At 34.5% G+C, this 25,960-nt stretch overlaps 1 protein-coding gene across 4 annotated transcripts in view; it reads right to left on the bottom strand.

The window, feature by feature from the left end:
• CHM (CHM Rab escort protein) overlaps positions 1-25,960 on the bottom strand; it is an 83,758-nt gene that overhangs the window by 36,438 nt on the left and 21,360 nt on the right. For 3 of the 4 annotated variants that reach the window (XM_074834794.1, XM_074834795.1, XM_074834793.1), the window contains exons 3-9: positions 25,443-25,515; positions 24,155-24,276; positions 19,516-19,891; positions 17,567-17,683; positions 16,800-16,920; positions 14,111-14,336; positions 319-396 (exon numbers count right to left, since the gene is read on the bottom strand). In XM_074834794.1, coding sequence (XP_074690895.1) covers positions 319-396; positions 14,111-14,336; positions 16,800-16,920; positions 17,567-17,683; positions 19,516-19,891; positions 24,155-24,276; positions 25,443-25,515 — 1,113 coding nt within the window. The remainder of the gene's footprint in view (positions 1-318; positions 397-14,110; positions 14,337-16,799; positions 16,921-17,566; positions 17,684-19,515; positions 19,892-24,154; positions 24,277-25,442; positions 25,516-25,960) is intronic. The other variant, XM_074834796.1, reaches the window with a different exon arrangement.

Below are 25,960 nucleotides of genomic sequence, written 5' to 3'. Positions count from 1 at the left end.
AAATCAATTAGAGTAGGTAAGGCCACAAGGAAAACTAACATCACTCATCACCAGCCCCCCGGCAGCTGAAATGATTTGTCTTCCAAGCTTGGGTGATCAGGAGCTGTAGTAATATCACAGGGAAATTAATTTAGTTTCTATATTCTAGACCCACTTTCCTTGTTCTGGAGGACCTATACACAAATTACTTTTAATCAAGGTTGATGTGTTATTAATACCAAGGAGGATCTTTGAAGAATCATTTTTTTTTAAATTGACTTAACACATTTTTCATCTGTATTTTGTATATAAACAGAAGGTTACTTATATTACCCTTACCGTCCAGATTCTTTGTCCACTACAAGGCACTGCACAGAATGGCGAAGACAATAGATACCACCAAATACAGCACACATCCTAGAAACATATTAGGTAAAAAAAAAAAAATAAAGGTTACTCCTATCACAACTAATTGTAATCAATGTGAGTGTGTGTCATTAAGCAAGGCAAAGTACTGTGCGTGCTGTAGTACATTTTCAATGACATGTCTTAATCTCTGAATCAGACAATCAAAAACCAATCAAAATAAAGCATATTCTGTTCTATAGTTTTTGTAAAGGATACGTTGATAACTTTTTTTGTATTAGCGTTTATCTTCATCCTCTAAATTGTTATGTTAGCTTCAGCACTCATTCTCTGTTACCAGCTGCAGTCATTCAGGATGGAAAAGCACCTATTTACTGAAGGTGCATAGAATATCTACTGATATTCTGACCACACTACATTGCACGTGGTGTAGACTAAGAATGTAAGACACACGATGACCATACCAACCTCCTACCAGAATTCTAAGTGTGATTCAGAAGTAATTTCTCTACTCTTAGAAAACACACCGTGGGAACTTCACTGACTACAAGCAGCTCAGATTTTGAGCTCATTGAGAAGTGCTCCAACAGAATGAAGATTTCTTACAGTGTAAAGATGACCTCTTACGAACAGTGATTCCTCTAGGTTCTGCCTATGTTATGATATAGATGCTTGAGATACTCTGTGCATGGACTGGTAATAAAAAAAATTCCTAAATAAAAAAAGGAACCAGCTTCACAGCTCAGTTTTTCAGAAGCTAAAGTATAGTACGATATTTAGCAGTTTTTCACTTACAAACAAAAGCCAATACCCAAACCAAAGAAAATTATGCTGCCCAAACATTAAGCCAGTATCACAACTCACATGGTTTTTAAACTCTAAGGAAACTCAGTTTTTAAAGAAACTAGATTATGAAATTTAAGTATGAGGGACTCCATATGAAGTCAGCCCACTGCAAAATTTCATCACTAGTCAGGCAGTTTTATCACTCCCTTGTCAGTATCTCTGACACACTCTTCACCAGATGAATCTGTCCTACGCACAAAGTCTGAAACTGCTCTCCCATAAAGCTACACAGTAAAAGTTCAGTTGGTCTGGTGATAAACACGATGTCAGGTGAATCCCCACATCCTAACTTCCTCTATCTGCCAAAAAACCAGCTTAATCTCTGGGGATTACTATTCTGTTGATTCGATGCAACACAAGGTAAATTAATTCACAAAAACTGGAAGTTTCCTTTTCCTTTTCTGCAAGTGATGCCTAAAATTTTTACTGGACCCACATTAACACTGAAATGACTGTGATATCACTAGTTTTAACATTTATTTTTTTTTTAATTCTGGCTCCTGACAGATTTTACTATAAACTCACATTCTTCAAAATGCTGTCGAGCAAGTATATACAACTACAGTATTCTTTTTGCTATGTATTTTTTAAAACCTCTTTAAACTTTCTGTGAGAGCACTGTAATGCAAAGAAATTAACGATCTTACAGAAACAGAATATATGTTAGAGATTCTCAAGGACAAAGCTTCAAGATTAGCTGTGAATTAAGATAAACTTCAGTCAGTTTTTTGTTTACAGTGCATTATTCCAGGGGCATTCTTACTATAAGAATAATACAAAATGCAGAGGATGAAGTTCTCTAAAACTTGGTGTGACAAAAAGTAAACCAGTAAGAACCCTTTTAAAAATATTTTTCAAATTATCTTAAAAAAGAAATAACCTTTCTCTTAAAAATTTCTAGTCAGCATGGAAATTACTTAGTGGAAAAAAATAAAGAAAAAAGATGGGGGAGATGTGTCTGATCCCTTACAATACAATTTCAGGTTTGGACTGTTTGCAGTGTCTGATGTATCTTAGGAATCTTTAATGTATTTTTTTAATTTATTTAGTTATTTAAGAATCTCCAGTGGTTCATTCAGATCAATCAGCTATCACTGACCTCTTCTCATGTATGCTGAAGAAAAAGAATGAACAAATAATCTGCATACTGACATAAACTGCATATCCTTTCCTCAGAGAGAACCGCTCTATCAGAGACAACTGCCAAATGCTATCAAGTGACATTTGACAACTCTACCTTTGTCCCACAAGTTAAATACACCTGTGTTCTTCTTGTGATCCCTATTATTCAAAAGTAAATAGCCTCTTACGAGTAAATCACAAAACAGTCTGTAGCACATTCAATGCAGTGACACACTGTTCCATTTTATAACGCCAGAGAAGGAAACTGGGAGTTTTTTGGTGTTCCTGTTATTCAGCAGAGCTTTGGTGTGGCCCAGCCATTTGATGTTCAGCTCACAGATATAAGGACAGAGCTGAAACTGGGAGGGCATAAAAATCAGAAATTACACCTGCCATCTCATTAACAGAGTCTGCCTAGGTATTGTGTTTAAAATAGAAATGTGCAATTCTATTTATCTTTTGGTAGGGTTTACACTGTAATTTAACAGGTGAGTGTGACTATATTTCTAATACCTGCCTAGTATTAGCTAGGCATCCGACTAGCCAAAGCAAACAAACCAGATCCGAAAGGCAGGCTGGTTTGGCAGAACACAGTTCTCCCAGACTTCTGGGATGATACCAGGATCTTCCTGGTTTACTAACAGGTGGTTTTCTTGGTGGGGTTTTTTTGTGGTTTTTGTTTGTTTGTTTTAATTTTATTCTGAAGTTAAAAGAGCTTTAGATATCTGTTCTAGATGTCTGCAAACCTGACTTCCTAAAATGGAATGAATCCATATGGGCATTCAAAAGTCCTATTAGATAGTTGAAAGGCAGATAGTACTGCAATACCTTTTTTAAACTGCATGAATGATGCATCACAGGAAACGGCTGAAGCGTGTTACCAACTTGCATCTGAGTAGTACTCCAAAAGGTAGCAGTGTAAGGAAATGTCAGCAATATCGCTTACTACAGGCTGAATCAGAAGATCCAGTTCCCTAGAAATACCTCTTCTACCCATACAAAAGCAGGGATAATACACACCATGTTAAGTCCCAGCCTTGGTTGTCTGGATTGTTGAAGATGACACAAAGGTTAAACATCCACTGAGGAATTATTATAGAGACTTGAGCTACAGGCTTATTATCTCTAATGCTGCAATCAATGGCTTCTGGCCTGACAAACCATGTATTAGGATCTTTCAAACCAACTTAGATGAATTTATTTCATATGTTGTATAAAAGAATAGCACTATTAACCTAACTAGAACTAAGATTCCTTTGTTAAAAACTGTAAATTGTATTTTTCCTTTGACTTCAACCACAGTCAAGGGCTTTTTGATATATGCGCTTTATTTTTCTAGCATGCTTTGAAAGAACTTTGCTGCTTGGCTGCGCAAAAATGTGAATTACTTATTTTCAAGAGTAGCCTGCTATCCAGTGGAGGAGGGCATGACCTGTTTTCATAGTAGCCCAGCGGAAAACTTCTCTTTTTAAATGAAAATGGAAAGGAATTTTAATTGTGTTGTGCTAAACAATTACAAAGAGCCAAAATACCTATTAAAACAGCCTAGCATGAAAAATGACATGATTAGGAAGAACTTGCCAAAATTATTTAAATATGGAAATTGAAATATTAAACTAAACAGCATCCCAATAATTTATGACAAAGTAAAATCACTGTGCTAATGTTACTTTTATACAATAGTCTATTCAAGATGATTTGACTGTACTTCAAGTACAAGGCAACTCTTTGATACTATTAACCCTAAATGACAGACATTTAAACTGATATTACTCTAATTAACTGGCGACTGCCTACACCAATAATTCAAGTTTCGCTGAAAGATAGCAACAACACTGTACTCAACTTCAACTCTGCCCTGGTGACATCAAATCCTATTACAGCTAAATTAACAGTTGTGAAAATTTTTGGCCTGGTAGTCCTCCATCATACACAGCCTTTAAATGCCATTTCAGTTCTCATCAAGGCAGGAATCAGCAGTTGTAATTTTTAATACAGCTGTGAAACAATAGGACATATTAAAAGCTGAATTTTTGACAGCATATTCGTGATGATTTATGATTGTATATAATTTGATTATTCTATTAATTTTACTGATTACTGATTCAGCTAATACAGTGAAGGTCACTTACAAAATAAATCTTCATTACATTTCACAGAAAGTAACTGCCTCCAACTAGTTGTTTTCTTTAATTAAACACTAATGCAACAAGAGAGAAAATAGGCTTCAGGGTTGCTGCATCTGTTGCTACAAGAGGAGTTTACTGCTTTGATGTAATGCTCTCCGATATTAATTGAACAAAAATAGAATGTCTCTCCATCTGACATTTTGATTTTCAACACAGAGATACAATGAACACCCTTAAATTGCAGAGTTATCCTTAGTTCATTCTGAAACTACATAAAAGAAAGGGAAAGCCATACCACATAGTTTTACACCAAAAAAAGTAGGTTTTATTTCTAGCATATAGATTGTCTTCTACTTTCTAAAATGCATGGAGCGATTAATTAAAAAATTGAGTATTTCTCTCCCCAACTGTACAGTCCCATATTGCAAACACTATCTGCTTCCCTCCTTAAAGATGAATACTGCCATGTACAGCACAGCAAGCTTTGGAGAAAGATCAAAAAAACCATGCCAGGTGCTGAATTAATGAATTGTTCTCTTTCAATTTATTTTACACACAGAGAAAGCTGTGACCTGGTTCTTATGTTAAATTCTGTGGTTCCTGAAAGGTCCCTAGAACTTCAGCATTTCCTACAGTATTGTTGTGTGTTCTAAAAACATTGAAATGGAGAATACAGACAAATCAAATAAATAAAATGGCTACAGTTAACAATATAGATAGTTAATTTTCCCAACAGAGTTCCCATAAAAAAATCAAATCGTACTATGTGCATCCACCCGGATGAAGACAAAAAAAAAAACAAAAAAAAAAAAAACAACAACACAGCACTAAAGATAATAATCAATGTCAACCAGAACTGTCCTGACATTTGGAAAGCTATTGGAAAGGATAATATGGGACAATAAATGCTTGAGCAAGAAAGTTAAGAGTCAAATATTTTGACTTTTTCCTGGAGACTGTGTTCAGCATTCCTGTAAAAGTAAAAAAAGGTCCCAAAAGATTACAGAATCAGCCTAGTCTATAAATCCAATTAGCAAAATGACAGTTTTAAAACTGTCACAGAGCTCCTGTACAGTTATCAACTGGAAGATAGTTAACTTCTGAAGAGTATTTTGCAGGAACCACAGTTGTTATGCCTCTACTCATATAGCAAGATGATTTCTTCACCAGATCTTTGCTTCTGTCCTAAAACCAAAGGAAATTCCGAGCACTGTGACTGGGAAATGCTATAGAAAGAATTGCAGTAATGGCAAAGCTCCCAATCAAAACACTGGGGGGAAAAAAAGAACCAGGACTTCTGCTCATTTCAGTTTCAGCAAACTCTTTTCATGGAGAAAGACACAAGAGGCAGGAATAGTGACAGATCAGGGAACAAATGCCACCGCTGAGCAAGGGATTGGATTTAAAATCCAAATTTCCTTCTAAAACTAAGCAATTGCTCCTTTTTATTGTATAGTATTTAGACTGCTAAATTTATAAAAATATATTCACATATTGTGAGGAATTTTAATAGAGCATCTAGTATTTGAGAATAAAATAAGTAACAAGATAACAAAGAGGTGTACTTGATTTTGTTTAGAGCACAAAACTCAAGAATCTGAGTAATATATCTAGTTATCACTTACCCCAAGATGCATTAGACCCATTGTGCACTTTTTTCCATGATTACAAAATAGTAATAATTTACATTTATTTCATCAAAATCTGGCAAAGATTAATATTTATTGTTCATGATATCTGAATGGCCAAATTTGCACTGAAGTGCAACTATTTCAAGAGTTTTAACATTTGAGCTCCTACTATGTGATGAGCAAGTTTACGGGTTTGGCAAGTCAATGCTGCCTTTTATAGGCTCAAGATTCCAATTCTGTTTTCTGAAACTCAAATGCTAGAAGACATTGCAATAAAAATCTTAGTTCATCATACATTTTTGTTACTAGACTTCCAATCTCGCCTCATGCAAGTGTAGATTTATTAAGCTGTTTCTAAAACCTGAGAAATTTCTGTTGGCAAAAATAAGACCACATTAAATGTCTGTTTTCACTTAACAAACTGTTAGTAATTTAAGCAACTCCAGTATTAGCAAGCTTATTACTAATACAAGAGCCATGTTACCAATGACTCTTGTAGAAGACTTGTTTAGAGAGTCTAAGAGTGGTAGAAAAGTAGCTTAGGTGTATCCACTAATAAATTTCTAAAATGAAAAAATAAACCAGAGACCAGTTTATCTAATCACGCACTTGAAAGTCATTAACATCACAAACATCTTCTGTAATTGTGCACACTTGTTAGGTATCCTCTTCTACAAATGTTCAACTACGAAACTAATTTCCCATCTTCCACATTTAAAATAACCACAGGAAAAAAATTCCTCATTTAAGATATACTGAAGTTGAACAAATATAACTACAGGAAAAAGTGCTAGCATGTATGTGCCTAGTATTTTACAAAAATCTGCTCTGGAATAGCAGCTGCTTAGCTTTAAGTCATTTCTGAAGGAAAAGTCTACTTCTGAAGTGCCGCACTGACTGTGCATACAAGAATTTTGGTTCAACACCTCACTGGAATTTTAAAGAAATGTTGCTTAATACTGGCTTATTAAATGGAAGAATTATATAAACATTTTCCAAGGATATTGCAATTAACACTGATTTTTACTGAATTTAGATTAAGAATAATTCTCTGGGATGCTAAACTCAAGAAACAGGTGATTTACATGAAAGTGAGGTGAGGATCCATCAGGCAACATATTCAACCTAAATAAGTAACAAGTGTCCAGGAAATTATGGCTAAAGCACTGAAATTACTACAGAGGAGGAGAAAAGTAAGAAAAAAGAAAAGTTCAGTAGTTTCTGTACTACTGTGATGGCAGTTAACTACAAACACACTCTGAAGACTAATCTCTACGGAAGATGGAAGTACGAGACCTGCCTGGCTCCAAGTTCTATCGACCTTGTAAGAGAAGAAGCTGTTCCTCACACAAGGTCGTTTAGCTGCAATTATACAACATTTCTTCCCTCAAAGTGGAGCTTGGGAGATCAGGACCGTAGGGCAGAGACACAAAAACGAGTGACTAGAAACCAGTCACTAAGCATTAGCTCATCTATAAAATCCATTTATGTGTTCTCTGCTCCAGAAAAGACATAAAAATTCAAGTTATCTTAACCCTCAATGAAATTCAAGGACTATTTTACTAATTCAGTAATGTTTTGGAACCTACCTTCCACTGTCTTCTAGTTTAATGAAAAAGGACTCTGCTAAATTACATCTGCATTTACATCCCAGATTTGCTCCAATAATAAACATTCCTGTCATTTCCATAGATCTTCTGATAATGCTGCAACATATTCATGTGTCTGAGTCATAATTCTCAGGAAGCACATATAAGCCAGAATCTGCATATCCCCACCCAAGCAGAGAGTAATTCACTTGTTAAGAGACTGTTAAGAGATAATACCAAATAATGTATTAGATATACTTCCTTCATATTATCGTCTTAATTATTAAAGTGAATAATTACTGAAATATCATCTCATTACAGCATTTATATTTTGTGCTTTTAAGTTCCAAATATGTTTGTAAAATGAAGCAAGAATGATCAAGAATGAGAGCAGGACATTTAAGTTATTTTCAGCCTTTTTTAATATGTAATGTTACACTTATTTCTACTATACCATAGGGTATATTCTAACCCCTATAATACAATTTCTTCACTGAAAACTTTTCCATGCCTAGTTAGGGATCTGAAATCAATACACTTTGACAACATTCATATGAATCAGAACATTCCATGTGATATATTCTAATGGTTGAAGGCCTTCACGAGGTATAAACTTCTGAAGAACACTGTATTTCTAGTCAGTAAAATACTGAGCAGAAAAGCGCTCATATTTGTAAATATTTTTTCAAAAAAAGAACTGACAAACATCTCACTGTGAAGAAAGATAAAATCTAAAATGGGAAGGTATCTTCAAAGTTTCACACACTTTAGAATGCATTTCACAACAAAGGTTATTTCCAAATTAAAAGCCTTTTCCTGTCAAATTCTGAGAAATAATGTGGGCAAGGACACAAAAGCATTCCATAGCTTTATTAACGACAATGCTCACTGATCTGTGAATAACCTGAAAAAAATGAAGATTATTGAGTTACTTTACCAATCTATCCATCCATCACTGGTGAACAGGTCTCAGAATGATGGATTATCTCACTTCCCTGATGTTTATCCGAAGAAAGAGTTTCTCCTTAGAGGGAAAAACAAACAACTGATCCTACAAACAATCATGCTAACTACACTTGCCTGTTCTACATTCATCTGCCAACAAAGTGAAGAGAAATATATCAAATTTGTCTTTAAAAGCCAAACTACATCAAAAGTTTTATTATTTCACCGAAATGCAAGTGAAAACAATTAAAAAGAAAGCAGCACTGCAGCTACACTTACTATTCAGTATTTTAGTAGAAACCAGGTCATACTGACATGTTGGTAATTTCAAAATAAATTTTCAGGTCTGAAGAAATGGAATAATCCTAAGTGATAAGAGATATATAAATACGAAAGTATGTATTTTGAAGTGTAGCACTCAACCTGTATCTCAGATACGGCCTATGTTTTTTAAATCACCTGTGATTCTTTCACACTTGCACAGAATTGCACAAATTGCACACATGCTAAGACTCAAATCTGTCATATCTGATCATCACAAGGAATTAACATTGTTTGAATATCTCATTAATATGCCAAATCACACAATTAACATACAGAGAAGTTCCACATATTGCCTAGAGACATGATATTCATGTATAGATTCAAATGAAAAAGATGTTGCACTAAATTTTTAATATATCAATTCTAAGTGCTTATTACAGTCAGGTTTCCTGAAGTCCAGTCTTGATTTCCTAACACTAAAACCTTCCTAGGGATTGTAACAGGGACATAATTGGAAATGTTCAAGTACCTGAAACAACCTCAGAAGCTTTGACATTTGTAGCAGGTAATAGCTCAAATGTAAGGGTAAAAACTGATTATTCATTTTTGAAATATATACAGGAACCTTCCAAATCAATCACACAATCCATCATATTTCAGCCTGGACTCTTAATCTTCTTGTAAATATAGGGACTGAAAGAGATGAACCGTCTTAATCAGATCTTTCCTCCATCACAAAATTACTACTGTCACTGGCACTGACACAAAAATGACTAATTTCAGCTAGAATCTGTAACAACTACTAAAATAAGGTTATATTGCCCACCAAATACATACACAATGTAAAAGTCCCATTTATAGGAAATGCAAGTAATTAACTGACTACCCATAAAATCAGTAAATCACTAATTCCTATGGCAAAGCAGTCGAAGACACTCCACCACCTCAGCACCTATTACCACAACCACATCTGTCAATTCTTGGATGACTCTTAACAAAGAGAAAAAAAGACATATATCACCCCTAGAAGCTTTACAAGATGACAGACAGTGTAGTCTCCAATTCCCTCTAAAACTTCAAATGGGAAAAAACTGCATTACTACTTCTCAGAAAGTCTTGTTACCATTTGGATGTTCGTATTAGCAAGAGACCAGAAAAAAGAATCTGAAACCAAACTGAAGAGAAACTATGCACAGTCTTCCCCAAAATTCAGTGTGTTCACAAAGGAGGCACTAAGAAAAATCACAGAAGTGAGGCCACAACCTACAACTGACAGCTCATCTGTCAGTCATTAAACAACGCTGGTCATGGGTGAAGAGAATCACAACTGAAAGCTTACAGAAAGACTTCCTCTCAAATGAAAACTGCAAATAAGAGGCACATTTCATTGAGGTGAACTGTAAAAAATGAACTATATGAAACAATATTTGTAAAATAGCACTTCCAAACACTCCTCAAAATCATTAAAAGCTCAAAAAGTTTTTGCTTCTGAAAAACTAGATGGAAAGAAGTTACAAAAGATGAATTTTGTACAACATTCAAAACCAAGTATGTCCTCATATTTGACAACCATTTCAGACTTTTAAGTCAAGTATCTTTTTTTCCCCTGTTACAAAGGCAAATTTGCAAGCTGACAATAACATTAACCTCCTACATCAGAAAATATTTGGGCTATTTCCTAATGTTTTCCAAAAACAGAAAAAGACATCAAGATCACACTAAATATTCTAAATATTGTAATCTCCGAGACTTTACAGTTTATAATGATGCCCAATTATAGGTTTTCTTTAGTGACATTTTTTCAAGAATGTCACTAAAAAGATTTGCAACGAACATGTTAACAGCAAACTGCAAAACATACATTGATTTCCTTAGCTGCCTTATATATCAAAGCTTTGGTGTCTTATGTTTACCATATCAAATGTAAAGGCTTACTTTGATTTTCCTCAAGAATGAAATATTACTACATTTATTTTTATTAAGCATACTACTACAACAACTTCATTAGAAAGCAGAAGACTTAACAGTTTCATACCAAGAAGTTTGAACCCAAGGAAGCTGTTACACAGGCCGGAAAAGTTTTGCTGCTTGTCATCTCGGAATAGCATGAGGCTTCCAATGACCTTCCTTGTACCACGAATCCAATTTATGGAGATAGAAATCTCACATCTGTACCTCGACATATTGGGAGGTACATTACAGTGATATAAAAGTTTAATTTTCTCTCCTAAACCATACCTGTTTAAACCAATAAAGAACTAACACCGCTTTTACTCACTCAAGTGTCGTCAGTAGTTATAAAACGTTGTACTGTTTATGCAGAATTCATTTAGAATGCAAGGATGTGACTTACAAATGTCTTTGACTCATTCACATAAATATGCATGCATGCCATTTATAACAGTAGCCTTGATGAGAACACACAGTGTAACTGGCTGCAAGAAACGCTTAAGAGGTTTACATTAAAACAGAATACAGAACGGTGGTTAGAAATCACAGAACAGGTGACACCTTACTCTGATAACCTGGTGATAAAAACTGTAGGGTATGATGTATAGGTTGTGGCGTTACCACTTTACTATACAGTCTGAACAGTATTCTTCAGATACTGCTCAGTTTTAGCAAGACATAATACCCAAGGCAGACCACCTATAAAAAATGTGATTAATCTCACCAAAAATTGTGATTGCCTCCTAAACTGTTCACTTAAAAACAAAGACATTTAGACTTTATTTGGATTAGATTGTTTGTAATACAAACCTTTAAAAGGTATAATTACTTCTTGGTTTGACAGAGTAATTTGCTTCAACTATTAAAATATTGTCCTTACTATAAGACTGACAATTTAGCAAAAAACCCCTCAAATGCAGCAATAAATGGACATCAGTGGAAAGCTCAAGCCATCTTAAGAATTCCTGTGATCATGGAATGCTTTTCTGATAAGAATATTTGTAAGATTTCTAGACACCACTATTGCTAACTCTTGAAACATATTGCTGTTACAGATCAGAAAATTCATGTGCTGGCTATTAAACAAAATAAAGCCAAAGGGCTTTCAAGAATGCAAGAGAAATTATATTGGGAAGGATCTACAGTGGAAAAACGGAACTAAAATTCTAATTTCAATTTTAATTATTAAATTCACTTTTTTCCCAGGTATTTGAAACCAAGTAAGGTCTAACAGCAAAAATTATGCTACTATAATGGCTCTGATAATATTTTCATTTATTAATCTGTTGGTCACGTACAGATATCTAGTCCCACATGAAGTCCTATAAAAACAGAAAGACATCCATAAAGTCTACAAACACAAGTTCTACTGCAGGACTGTGTCCAGAGTACTTACCTAAAAACAACTCTTGTTCACAAATTGTCTGTCCAGGCATCTAATTATGTAGGTCCACATTTTTTAAAATCTCCATATCTCCATAAAAAAATCTCCATTTAAAATCTCCATAAATCTCCACAAAAACCAAGTACAGTTTAAGGAACAGATGAAAGGCTATTAACAAAAGATGTTACCAAATAACATTTCTATTCAATGTAGTACAGAACAATGCCTAGCTGTCTAATGAACTAATGGAAACATTAGGTAATCTACATATATACATCATACAAGACAATTGCATGAGGCCTTCATTAGCTGCTAAGGCCAAATAAGACTTTCCACAACACGGCCAGCTGCTGGTGCCAACCAGGTACTTTATAGATACCTTCCATGAACTATGGTAATTATTCCAGAATGTTTCTGTCAACGTATAATTGCATCCATCCTATATACTGCCGAATAGGCTCAAGCTAGTAATTTAAGTATTAGCAGTAATATAGATACTGTTAGAGAGAAGAAAATCAGAATCTATCATACAGACAAGACAGGAAGATAATGCCCAACAGCGTGCTGCAAAACAGAATTTCTTACCAGTAGCACACATGTAAAAAGCAGAAATTGTCCACCAACAAAAAACAAAGCAGCTAAGACTCTGCACTGATATTTAAACAAATAATATACAAATATATCACTCAGACAACAAAATGGCCTTACCATGCAATACTGCTTTTTTTAAATAGAGCTAATGTTTACTTCAGACCTACAGGTTACTACATTAAAAACCCACATAGAGCAGATGGAAAGGCTGCTTGCCAGCAAAAGAAAAAGATTAAAAAAAAAATCCCTCAGCCTTTTAAAAGCCAGTTGAACTGATGGAAACAACTGAAAATTAAAACCGCCCACCCTCTGCACATGTATTCTTGATGGTCCCCAAAAGCATCCATCAACAACTCCTCTGCTAGAGCTACGATCCCTAGCACACCTCAGGAGTCACGCTAAAGACTACATTATCATTGCCCACAGTTCAACTGAAGGGGTTGAAGTGGATGTTGTTTTATCGTGGAATCAATAGGGTTTTTTTGGTTTAATTACTTTCTAGGGCTCTAGTAGTGGAGAACATATGGCTGCTGTTTAAGATGTGAGAATGTAAAACTGCAGCCTGTATACGGCTTGGTGTAACAGGGCTTCATGGTATCTTTTCTGCTGTTTAAGTCGTAAGTGGAAGCTGTTGGGTCTATACAGATCTACAAAATGATGCCAAGAGAATAAGGACATTATTTCACGGCAGTTACCCTGTTTGTATAAGGCTGTGATGTAACAAAGGTGAAAGAATTACATATTTTTTAAAATTTAATAATGAATTGGGACATGTGGCACAATTTTGCTTCTTTCAGAAAAATCTAGTTCATTATTAAATATCCATCTATGAGTGGTAGATGCACTCCCAGCATTAATTAGTAACACAAATTGAAAACATGTTTCCTCCTGTAACTTCAGGAAGACCAAAATACCAATCTTCTCAGCCTTCCAAAATGCTCAGTCACCCTTTTGGACAGACATCACTCCAAGCCTCCTCTGTCACTTTGAGAAAGGGATAGCTACGTACGAGTTCAATTATCTCATATAAGTACTAGGAACTTATTACCATAGGCAGCCCCCACAACAGCCAGCTATAACAAGTTGCACTTGTAATATAATGAAAAGTGTTTTAAAGTATTAGAGTAGCATAATTTCCAGCTTTTTTTTTTTTTACCGGGGGGGGGGGGGGGGGGGGGGAGGAATTTCATAGCCATCAAAAACGTAAAGCAAATAAAACCAACATGAAATTGTTAACAGGATAATATATCAGTTAGCATTAGGTTACCAAGGATTTTGTTTTTGGAAGATACGTGTTAGAAAAGTGAAGCTTACCTGCAGAAACACTGTGGGATCTCTCCTTGACCATACAGAGGAAACAAAAATGGTGTATTGCCATAGCGGCCAAGGCACTGAAGAAATTTTTTTGTTGCCTGAAGACCTTCAAGAGTGCTGCAATCAGTCTCTGAAACCATTGCAATAGAGTGAAGAATGAAGTGCTGCAAGCTGGGTGTTAACTTCCGTGTTCTTAAGAACTGAGCAAATGTACTGTTCTCGTAGTCTGAGGAAAAAATAAATTTAGGTAAAGGGTATAGTACAACATTTGTTTTAAGTTGAAGCATGTGGGAAAATACAAGTACTTTTGTACTTAAATAAACAAAAGCAATCGAGTTTTTCAACAAACACCTTGCTGAAAATGGACAATCCAATTCAATGAAAGTTAAAAATTTTACTCCCAGAAAGTGAGTCTTCTCAGAAGGCAAAAATATCACTCCACTAAAATATTTCAAAATAACGCAAACCCATCGTATGGGCCTCCAACCATCTAGAAAGCAACCTTTAAATGTTGCTTCATCTATTCATTAAGTTAGACTTGATCTAAACCCATTTCTCAGTCACATGAGAAAAGTGAACAACTATGCACCAAAAATCCATTGAAGTGCCTCGGGATGCTGGTTCCTGTAAATTACCCAAAATATTATACCTGAATGACATCCATTCAAGAATAGTACTGTTGAATCTGTACTGATATGGTTAGAGTGTATATTTATTCACAGAGAAGCCATTCACTTAGTGTCTTAATCCCAAGATGAGAAGGCACAGTATTAGCTTCAAATTGATGACTTGCCCACAGCAAACAAGTACAGATGAGACACAAAGAAGATAATTTGAAATTATTACCCCTTGAAATTATTACCATTGCTAACACTTTTTGAAATTCAAAGAAACACAGGTCTTTCAGGAGATTTTTAACGCAAGTGTTGCATGTCACTATATAACTAAAGTTTTTCAGCGGTATCTTAACTAAAGGATTCTTTTTTTTTTTTTTTTCCTCGCAGGAAAAGACTGCATTTAAGCAACAGCATACTTTCATACTATTAAGAAACCTGCTCTTAAGCTTACTTCAGCCATGGATAAATACATAGGTAATTCAGAAACACTTCTACCAATGCTGAGACTGGTATTATCAAGCTATATAATTCTGTTCAAGATTCAGCCACTGTTTTATTACAAATGAATCTTACTACCCTTTGTACAGCCATGCAGCAAGTCATAAAATGACAGGGGTTTTTTGTTTTATCATTCTAAAAAAATTTTCAAGTTTTTCCTCACTTCAGACTTCTTACATAACTCCAAATTTTACAGAAAAAAGCTTTAAAAAAAAAAATTCTTCACTATCATGAACTCTCCCTATTAAAAGTCTGCCTTCCCACGAATGTAATGATCTCACCAAGAGCAATTTTAAATTTCTGAAGTCTTTACATTAGACTAATCTCACTCAAAATATTCCCAATTACTTCCTAGGCTATTTTAAAATGTAAGAACAAAATCTGTTTAACTATCTGGAGAAGTAAAATAAATCTAATGTCATTTAGGTACATGAATCAATGGATTCACTTAAAAATTGATGTGGCGTCTCCTTTTTTTTACTTAATAAATTTTCTAAATACCACCTATATTCTCACTCCGAGCACCTCCACATCTCCCAGCAGCAGCAAACTGGAATTACCTGTAATCTATAAACCACTTCAGCCTAATGAGTTTTTCCCCCTTCAGGAATTTCTGGAGTTCATGACAGACCTTGTTTCTCCTAATCTTACCAGATCATTCTCGATATTGACCAATTGTCTTTTGCATGTGTCTCAAGTGTTTCAAACGTTTGTACCTAATCTAAGGGTCTTGTTCAAGTAATCAAACCAGTATCTTAAGAATTGTTTCTTTTTAACACTAGATTCTTTCAAAATACTGCCTAGCCAGGCTACTGTAGAGCTACAAAAGCACGGATATGCTTCATACTGAAACTTATGTCAATAGTTTAACTATTCCTCTTTCCTCATTATTTCTACTTGACAGAGTTTTCTTTTTTTGTCTTAGCTTACTTTTAGACTCCAAAAACTGGGAACATCACTTCATTCTTTGTACCCTGAGGTGCATAAACCCAAAGCACCTTCCTTCTGTTAGCCAATTTTCCTCTTTGACCTGATGCTCATTATTCTTCACACATTACTGCTCCAATCTATTCAGATTTTCTCTCATCTAAATAAGCCAACAGTTGATAAAGACACTTTGAACTTGCCCTCTACAGTTAAAAGGCATTAAATTACATTTAATTTAAAAGTTAAAAAATACAATTTTCTCCATTTCTGATTTTGTGGCAACATATTGTGAAGATTTACATATCCAAGAAAGAAGAAAAATCAGATACACCACGCAATACTAAAAAATGCCTGGGAGGGGGGAGGAAACACCTAAAAATGATACAAAACATTTTGCAACCTTCCTGTAATATATAATTTTGCCATTAAAGAAAAATGTAAATAATAAATGATGTGGGAACTAGAAGAGCAAGTGCCTAAACAGAAGAATTTAACATTGAAGTGAAAAGGTCACAAAAAGGTCAAAGCATGCTTTGAAAATGAATCTATAAAAATAAATTGCGTGAAAACACAGGAGAGCTATCAAAATTGTGCATAACTGAACGAACTCATAAGAAGAGAGTGTACACTGTTCAATGAAACACTACCTTGGTATTCATCAGGGTGTTGTTCATAGTCCAAACAAAATGTCAGAAATTTCATTAGCATTCTCTTTTCCACCATAGTGAGCTGTCTGCTATTGAAGACATCTGCTCTAGAACAAGGTACCTAGAAGATATTTTTTAATAGTTTCAGACACTTTCCATACTCCGGATGTGAAAAGCATAAAGCAACACTATAGTCTGATTACCTAACAAATATTTTAAATTACTTTTTTTATTATAGTTATTTTCTTACGTATTTCTTTCCATTATTTTCTATTATAACTACACAAAAATATTTTAAAATTTTTTCGGCCTCTTCCCCTTTTTATTTCCCTTGCATCTCTGACTACAGAATTAATCAAAGCAGTTTGTATTAATTAACAGTGCCAAAAATCTCCTGTTGCCATTATCACACCAACTACTTTCCCTGTAAGTAGCAGAGACACAAATCAAGTCTATACTGAAAATACTGAATCTGAAAACCTAAAACCTGTGAATCTTCAAGAACTAACTGTCAAGGCAACCGTGGTCTAAATATTTGACATGAGACAAAGATTTTTGTCAATAATTTACTGCACTGCACATTCTTGTCTTATAAATTTGGGGTTTTTTAAGAAAAGCCAACACATACAGATGCCTTTTCATTCCAGAAATTAAATAAAAATCAGAATCTTAAGGAAAAATACTAGCTTATTGTTACAAAACTCTCAAGGAACCAATTTCAAGTTCGACTTGAAAAAGATGAGATGTAATACGTTATTTTACGATACCTGTTCTACTTTTCCTTCTCGAAAGGCAAGAATTCGTGTTGCGTTTTTAAACTCTGCATATCTGCTAACGTTCGATTTGATCAGAAGGTCAATTAACAGACCTCGGGAGTAAAGCAACTGCACAGTAAAGAAGAAGAAACAGTGAGTAAAGAGAAAGTGCTTACACCAAAAGAAACCAGTGATACCAACAGTATTCATGTGTAAGGCATTTTCTGTAACTATTTACAAGTACACATAGTGAAGTAAAATCTGAATAAAAGCATACCAAGATGTAGTATGTGCAAAACAATATTAAATGAACTGAAGCGACATACAAATGGAGGAGACAAAGCAGTCCACAGGAGAGAAGGGGAGAAGGTGTCAGCCTACTGCTCATTTAATTTTATTAGTCTGGGAGTCATAACTTGAGACAATTTTTTGCATTATCATCTTGGATAATTTCTTTGCACTGTATGCTACATACCCTTGAACACTGTATTTTACAACCTTCATTTCCCCATATCAGTAAAGTACACGATGCTGTCTGTTTAAATCATTGCTACTTGTTTCTTAACTTACCTGAAACGATAATGTCACATTTTCTAAAGGTAAATTCCTTAAACCCCTTGTTAAGGTTTAGTCATATTAATCTGTTATATTAATTTATTATCTGTCTACCTTTACTCTTTCTATAAGCCACAAATATGTTATGAAATACTGAAGGGACAGAAATGTAACTATTAACTGAAGACAGATACCTGAATTGAAAAGCATTGGAGATTAGTTTAAACACGCTTCAAGTGTTGTGGCCCTGAGTAACAGAATTTGCATGATCACACAGGAATTCTCACGATAAAGGTTTACTGGAACACTAATGTGGACACTACAAGAAGTCCGTGTCCCAGTGTCAGAGAGAAACCAATGCAAACTGCTAGCCTGCCCTGATGACTACTCTTCTTCAGAATTTCTGGAATTCTTTGCAATTAACACCATGAAACAGAATGGCAGAGAAAAAGAATAAAAAGGGTACAAACCAGTATTATCTGCTTAACCACTATACTCTATTGTTCCCATGTCAAGAGTTATCTACATTTGGAACACAGAGACAAAATTTGAAGTAATGCCTTCCGTAGCGTCTACACAAAAAAGGTAGTAAATTATTGAAGACAGGGTTTTTTCCAGTTTTCAGAGGTTTTAAAAATCTTTTCATGCAGAATATGAAAAATTAAGCATTGAACTTTGCAAAAACTTCTCATTGCAGAGTATTCATATAGTCTAAAGCACGGAAGTTAAAAATTTCCATTTAACTTGAATTTGCAGGGCCATATCCATATACTGTGAAGTATGTAAAAGGGAGATTTTAAACAGCATGACAAATATGTCAGACTAATAGCTTTTCCTCCAAATAGAATGCGCACTAGTAGGAATTCAACACAATAATAACAAATTTTAGTCAGCTTTTGTGTTACGGATTAACTGTAATTATTTTTTATTTCCAATAAAATTTATTACAATTCAGGGCTTTAGTCTGAGTATAGAGAGACAACGCAAGTTTCACAGGAAGATCTAAAACCCGGGAAGCACTCCAATAGGAAAATTATTTTTCATTTTAAAAACATCAAAGATCTGCATGTAGATTGATTTTCCGTGTTTAAAAAAAATAACTTTTAATGGTACTATTTAAAAAGAGCAATTTTGCAGGTATTAACTGCTAAATTTCAGGAAATTTACTTTTATGGACATATTTCTGAGCTATGTTTTATGGTCTCTTTGGTTATAAACAAACACTAAAGAGCACATATGAAATAGCTCTTGTAAGGGGACTAATTCATGTTTACTTCTCAAGAGTGGGTTTTTTTGCCTTAAAGGTACTGTGTCAGCCCTCCTCAACATTAAAAGATTTTTTTTTAAATTTCAGCATTTTAAGCAAAGTAAATGTACCGATATGAAGAGAGTCATTCAGTTCCTACCTTGGAAACTAAATCAATATTAAACCTTCTGCCTTCTCTAACAATTTGGGAATACGTGATTTTCTTTGGTTCTTGGGCAGAAATTTCTGAGGGTGCAGCTTCAGTTTTTCCCAATTCCAGAGTGGGCTTGTCTAAAGCTGTACTAGGAGAACTTTCATTCTCAGAGGTTATTTCTGCATCATGTCCTTCTGTCGCACTTGCTGGCTCTGTGCCTGTAGCCTTGCCTGGCTCCCGGCTCTCAGCCTCCGGCAAGGCGCTCTCCACTGGTGGGCACTCCTCCTCCGATTCCTGAGCAACCCCCTCAGCACCAGGGGCTCCAAAGACAGGCAGCTTTGGCAATGCTCCAGCTTCTTCAACATCTTCAGCTGAATCCTGACTGATAAAAACACAAGGGGAAGAAGGTGGGGGTGGGGGTGGGAATTAAAGAGTCTTAAAAACTTGTTTAAACTTTTGAGTTAATGCCAGAATGGGAACCTCAAGCATTTCCATGAAAAGCATTAGAATTTCTTTATCCCGGCCAAATCAGGTGTACCACCCACTAAGGAATTCTGGTTCTTTAACTGCAAAGTTATAATTCAAGAGGAGTATTATTTACTGAGGAGAAAAAAACTGCAAAATAACCAACCACAAAAACATGGTCTTCTTATTTTACACAGACTCAAAAGATAGAATGAGCTTAAAATGAAAATCAAACCTCTCATGGTGAAACAAAATACACAGCTACATAAACAAAAGAAATTTAATATTTTAAAAAAGAAACAGTAAAACAATTTGATTAGGTTTTTCCTATGAATTAAAAAAAAACCCTTTGAAATTGAAATGCAAAAATGCATTCAAGTCATTAAGCTTAGATATTTTAAAATTCAAACTCACTGAAGAAAACAGAAGTGCTTTATATGACTGAGACTACTTCACATCTATCATCACAGCAAGCCCATAAGAGAAGCATGCAATTTTGACCTAAAGTTTAAGTAAAACTTTCAGATTACTTTTTCAACTCTGACCTTGCATTCTAATTAGCTGTTCAAGTAACAGCCATACAGAATAAAGTCCCCTCATGTAGCAATGTTATTTTTATGCAAGTGTTACAAATTTGTGCATAGAAGATGAAGGCAGCCAGTCCAAAGGAGGGATATTACTACACAACATTTACTCTGTATAGTCCGTTTCACTACACAATTCTTTAAAATTCCTCTTATAAAGCATACCTCCACTTTTAATCTCATCTCCTCTTTTTATCTTGAACTTCAATGACCTTACCTTAGAAACTAGTACTTTTGAACTTCGAATTTTAGTTTATACTACCAGCTGAGATGAATCAAATCAATGTCATTGTAAGTGAAAGGAGTTCAGCAATAATTTCACACTATCTTTTTATCTTCCTACCACAAGCCATTAATGCACTGAATAAACAATTTAATCTTGGCTGAAAACTAATGAACTATGATTTTAAAAGTGACCTGCAAATGGACAGAATAAAATTTCAGTAAGTAACAGGATGGTTAAAATTCACTGAACAGCAAGGAATTATTCAGTATACATCTAAAGATGATCCCTCACACATCTGTAGCCTTACAGACGGAAGCAGGGGGCAGGATTTCTGTTAAAAGAGGGAACAAAAACCCTGTATCCTTTAAAAGTTGCTCCTCACTTATGAACTCAGTAAGCTCACAGGCGCTCATGAAAATAGAGTTTGGAGTAAGTCTCTTGGCTTGTTCACAGCCACCAGGAAGCACTTACTCATGAATGGGGTAAAATATTGCCCTGGGAAACACAGGAACTGCTATAAGGAAGCACTAATGAAAGAAGTCTGTTTCTGTACATTAATTATGTCTTTCTGCTTCATATTGCAAGCATTAAGTAACTATAAAATATCACAGAAAGATAAGTAGTTCATCAAATGTTTTTTTAAACAGTAATCTCTACTAAAAATACAAATGAAAGTCAATTAAATGTCGGGGTTCTGTTTGGATTTTGGGGTTTTCTTTAGAAATTGGAACATGGTGTTTGTGAAAACTGCTAAAGTTGTGGCCATTAATGCTATAACTAAGAATGAAGCTTTTATTTAACCCATCCTAAAGATTTTTATAACATAACTGAATTCAGAGACAAGTTTTCTTTCTACCTTCTCCCAAAATAAATGTGCAGTTCAATCTCATTTTAAACATACATGATTATTTCTTTTTAAATCAAAGTAAAATTTGGATTCACAATACACTGTGGTTTTTCTGTATCACTCTGAAAAGCAGTATAACAGAAATGTTATATTATTTATATTTCAAATCTCTATTCAATTCCCATTAATGAATACGTAAATCTGCATGATTTGCAGCACTACACGTTTTATAATGAAAGCCTAAAAACTGTATATAATCTGAATTCATGACATCCTTCCTATAGGAACAAATATCCCTGAATAATGTAAGAACTGTCTATAAAAATGACTCAAATTGAACTTCCATACAGACAATTCTTTTCCTAATTCAGAAAAAAATAATACATCTGCAGACAAATTGTTGTGTAAATTTAGAATATTATCTTCCACCATTCATCAATTAATGGTACTAACAAAGGAATATCTTAAAATGAATGTGTCTTATTAATGCCTTGTAACAGCAACCCCTTCAGATAGGTCAAATGAAAAATTGCCAACCAGCTGGTTAATTTATTCAGCACAGGTGTTCACTATTTATTTTTCAGCCATTTGCCTTTTTTCAATACAGCTTGTTGTAGACACAGTATTCTTTTCCTTTGATGGATGCACTTTGTTCTAAGGCCATTCATTTCAGATTTGCACTGTGTATATTATACTGCTACCCAGCTGTTTATTCTTTCAAAATAAATGTTTAATGGTTACTTCATAGGAGTTATAAAAGTTAAGCAAAAACAACAGAATCTAGCCAGAACGTGTAAATTGTCAGAAACAATAATTGACTCTCTCAGAAAGTTTTACATTATTTTGGAAAACTTTTTCTTTGCTAGGTTTATTAATCTTACCATTCTTCCTTGTGGGTTTTTGGGTGATAATCAAGAGAGACAGCATTGTACTGCCAGGCTAAGTTAAATGCTTAAAAGTAGAATCTTCTACTTTGTCCTGACTCAAGTATAATGCTCACTTCTATGAAGTGTGAAATCTTAGCACTAGGGGACTCATTTCTGAGCCAGCCATCACCCAGTATCACATCTTCTTAGCAAAATCATATGCGAAGTTAAGAGACTATGAAACCTTTCATCTGATTTAATACTGGTTCTGAACAATATTTAATATGGCAACAGGATTGCAATTACAATATTCAAGTGATATAACTTTAAAACAAGCATAACATTTTATCTGCAATACAGTCAGGCAGACATTACTGTGCAATATAGAACTTCGGAATGTTCTGAGCCTGTGACCTTCAGATTGTATAATTCACACTTGTATTTCATTCTGTAAACATCATAGGTAGAGGAAAAAAAAAAGTTTCTATGTGAGTATCTGTCAACATTTTGTTTAGCTACCTATGATACTATCTAAGGGATTCAAGGTTAAACTTACATAACTATCCCAAAGAACCTTTCAGGAATTCAGAACAGCATTCAGTTGAGTGCAAAATCCAAAAGATAAAAAAGATAAATAAACACAAAGAAATAGTTCAGTTTTCAGTTGAGGCCCATACAATCTCCATTATTACTATGCTTACATGCTGTTTGGCATTACTGCTACACAACGCTACTTTTAGACATTCCTTGCTTTTCAATATGACACTGAAAAGCTTACTTCTGCATGACTTATATATAACAAAGTATCATACTTCCCTTTAAAAATCTAAACAAAAAAAGGAATTTGTATTCTTAACTTCCGCTAATGTAGACATACCTCTACAAACACCTAACTAAAAGATATTTACCACATACCAAGTCCCAAGACGGTAAACTATTCTTCATGTGCTTATGCAACAAATAGCCACAAAAGTAGAAGTGTCTACTTCAAACTAAGCATGCATTTTTTGCAGGTTGTAAAGTAAAAGCTGAGTCACCTTACTTCAAAAACAGAAAAAAGGTGACGGCCCAAAAAGGCTGTTATTAGATTACCAGGAGCCTTTGAGCATGCAATTCCTTCTAAAGCATCATGGGTAAGCACTGCTTAATGAGTAAGTTAAATCCACTGAGTATAAAAATCATTTTAGCACAATTAAATATTTTATAGTTACAGTACTACTGTCCATTTGTGTTCCTATTCTCATGTACTTATTTCATTTTACATGTACTTATGAGTTTAATTTTTTACTATGAGAATAGCAGCTTTTAGCCAAATTATTAATGGAAAGAATTAATAGAAGGTAGTTATGCACTGCCATCTAATATGTACAACTACAACACTTCTGTTTTCTACTCACAAGTAAATTACCCACTCACAAAGTTGGTCAACAGATTATAGTGCATGCAGATAAGTCATCTAAAAGATCAGTTAACTTCAGTGAAGTGCAAGGGATTTCAACAAAAGCACAAGGACATTAAGAACATTTTAGGTCATGGTTACTTTTTGAGACATCATGCAATATGGTAGTGTGGTGAAATGTTTGAAGCCAAAAACACAATCTGATTAGTTGCCTCTGGGCATATAAAATTATTTGTGTATTTCTACATTTATACTTACTCGCCAAAACAGAAATCTTCCACATGTTCAATAGTTTTATCCTTCTTGCTAAGAGAAATAACTTCTTCAGTCTCCAGGATCAGTTTTTTCCAGTCTTCACATTCATCGATATCTGTCTTTTGCTTACAAAGAACAATTATAGAATTACATTTTGTACTGTTAGCTGCTATTGAACTATAAATCTCTGTAGTCCCTAAGAATTTGTTGTACCATCTTATATTTAAAAAGAGAATCATCTTAACTGTCTTAAGGTTTTTTCTATTCAGATTTTTTGAGTTAAAACAGTTACAGTTGATTACTTTATTATAACATGCGAACATTTGTACTACATTACTAGCTCTAATAATCTGAAAATACAGTGTTAAATGAAACAAGTTTTAGTAGAGAGTTGAATATAACTTTGAACACAATCTACTAAAAGACAGGTTTGCCACAGGTTAGTTCCAAATTTCATGACAAAACCCTTTGAACGGAGACCATATGAAAAAAATACAGTGATTTGGGTATTAATCTGTCCACACAGGAATATCTAAATCATATAACAGAAGCCTGAAAATATTAAGTTCTGACATTGAGCAACTCCACTGATTATGCCAGAAGGTAGCACTAAGTAATAAATAGGCATGAGCCTGAACTGAAAAAGTTCCATCTTCTACGGACCAACAGGCTCATAACGCTTCAGTAAATAATATGAACATCCATTTGCTAATATAGTCCAAGTGCTCAATCTCCAAAATAAATATCCTCTTCAGAAGATTTCTAGTGGACTGTCATGAATTAGATAAACTTTGGTCATTGAAAAATACACTATCAACATTCATCTTTTTGTCCTGGTTACAGGACGTTTCAATAGAAGGATCCACTAACTACCTTTCTCCCAGTTAAGAAGAATCAGCTGAAAGCACACAAGAAAAACAAAAGGGCCTGAAACACCCAAGAGTGGAAAATAATCAAACTGGAAAAGACCAGATTATCATTTACAGAAAGTGCTGGGAAAGGAATCTAAACAACAGTGTAGTTGCTTCTAAATTCAAGAACCCAAAAAGTATGACTGAGCACTAGACTTTGGTCTCAGATAATACTATTAATAAACCAGGCATATCAGTCTTTGAATGCTAGGCCAGATGGTTAAGTCTTAACCAGTAAAGTTGGAAACTAGAAACCTCTTTCATCTGTCGAATTACCAAAGAGAAAGAACACTGTGGTAATTTGTCCTGTAGTAAATTATGCGACAAACCAAGATTTAACGTTAAGGAATGTTAAAAGAAGTCATTTGGGAAATTTTTACCTGATTTTCTTTAATCCAGGACAATAATCCTGAAAAACTAAAGCTGGCCCAGTTTCCACCATAGTAATTTTTTCTGTAAAGAAAAAACAACAGTGAATCTTGATGGACAAATAAAATATAGCTTTTTTAGGTTTAAAGAAAAAACAATCAAGTTTGAGACATTCAAAATATTTTTCATGAGAGATTTCACAGCTGCAGAATATAAACATAGGTATAATATTTCACAGTTCTTAATGAGATGCAAAATTTCCATTTTCACTCATTTCTATGCATCCCTGATCAAACAGACTATAGTCTAAAATCAAAGTGTTTGGAGGGTAAAATGAGTAATGCTGAGAAAAGCACATGGGATACTCCGAGTAAAAGGCAAATACAGAGAATACTGTTTCTTGGCCAAGACTTTACCTCAAACATGTACATCACTACAGACATCTCTACTTAGTCGCCAAGCCAACAAGCCTGCCAGTTTCTACAGAGTTCTCAGAAATGCCAGTTGAGTTTCTTTGTACCCATACCAC

This window comes from Strix aluco, chromosome 10, assembly GCF_031877795.1.
Source record: "Strix aluco isolate bStrAlu1 chromosome 10, bStrAlu1.hap1, whole genome shotgun sequence".
NCBI lineage: Eukaryota > Metazoa > Chordata > Aves > Strigiformes > Strigidae > Strix > Strix aluco.
Note: the sequence above shows the minus strand (reverse complement) of the source record. Positions and strands in the feature narration are given on the sequence as shown.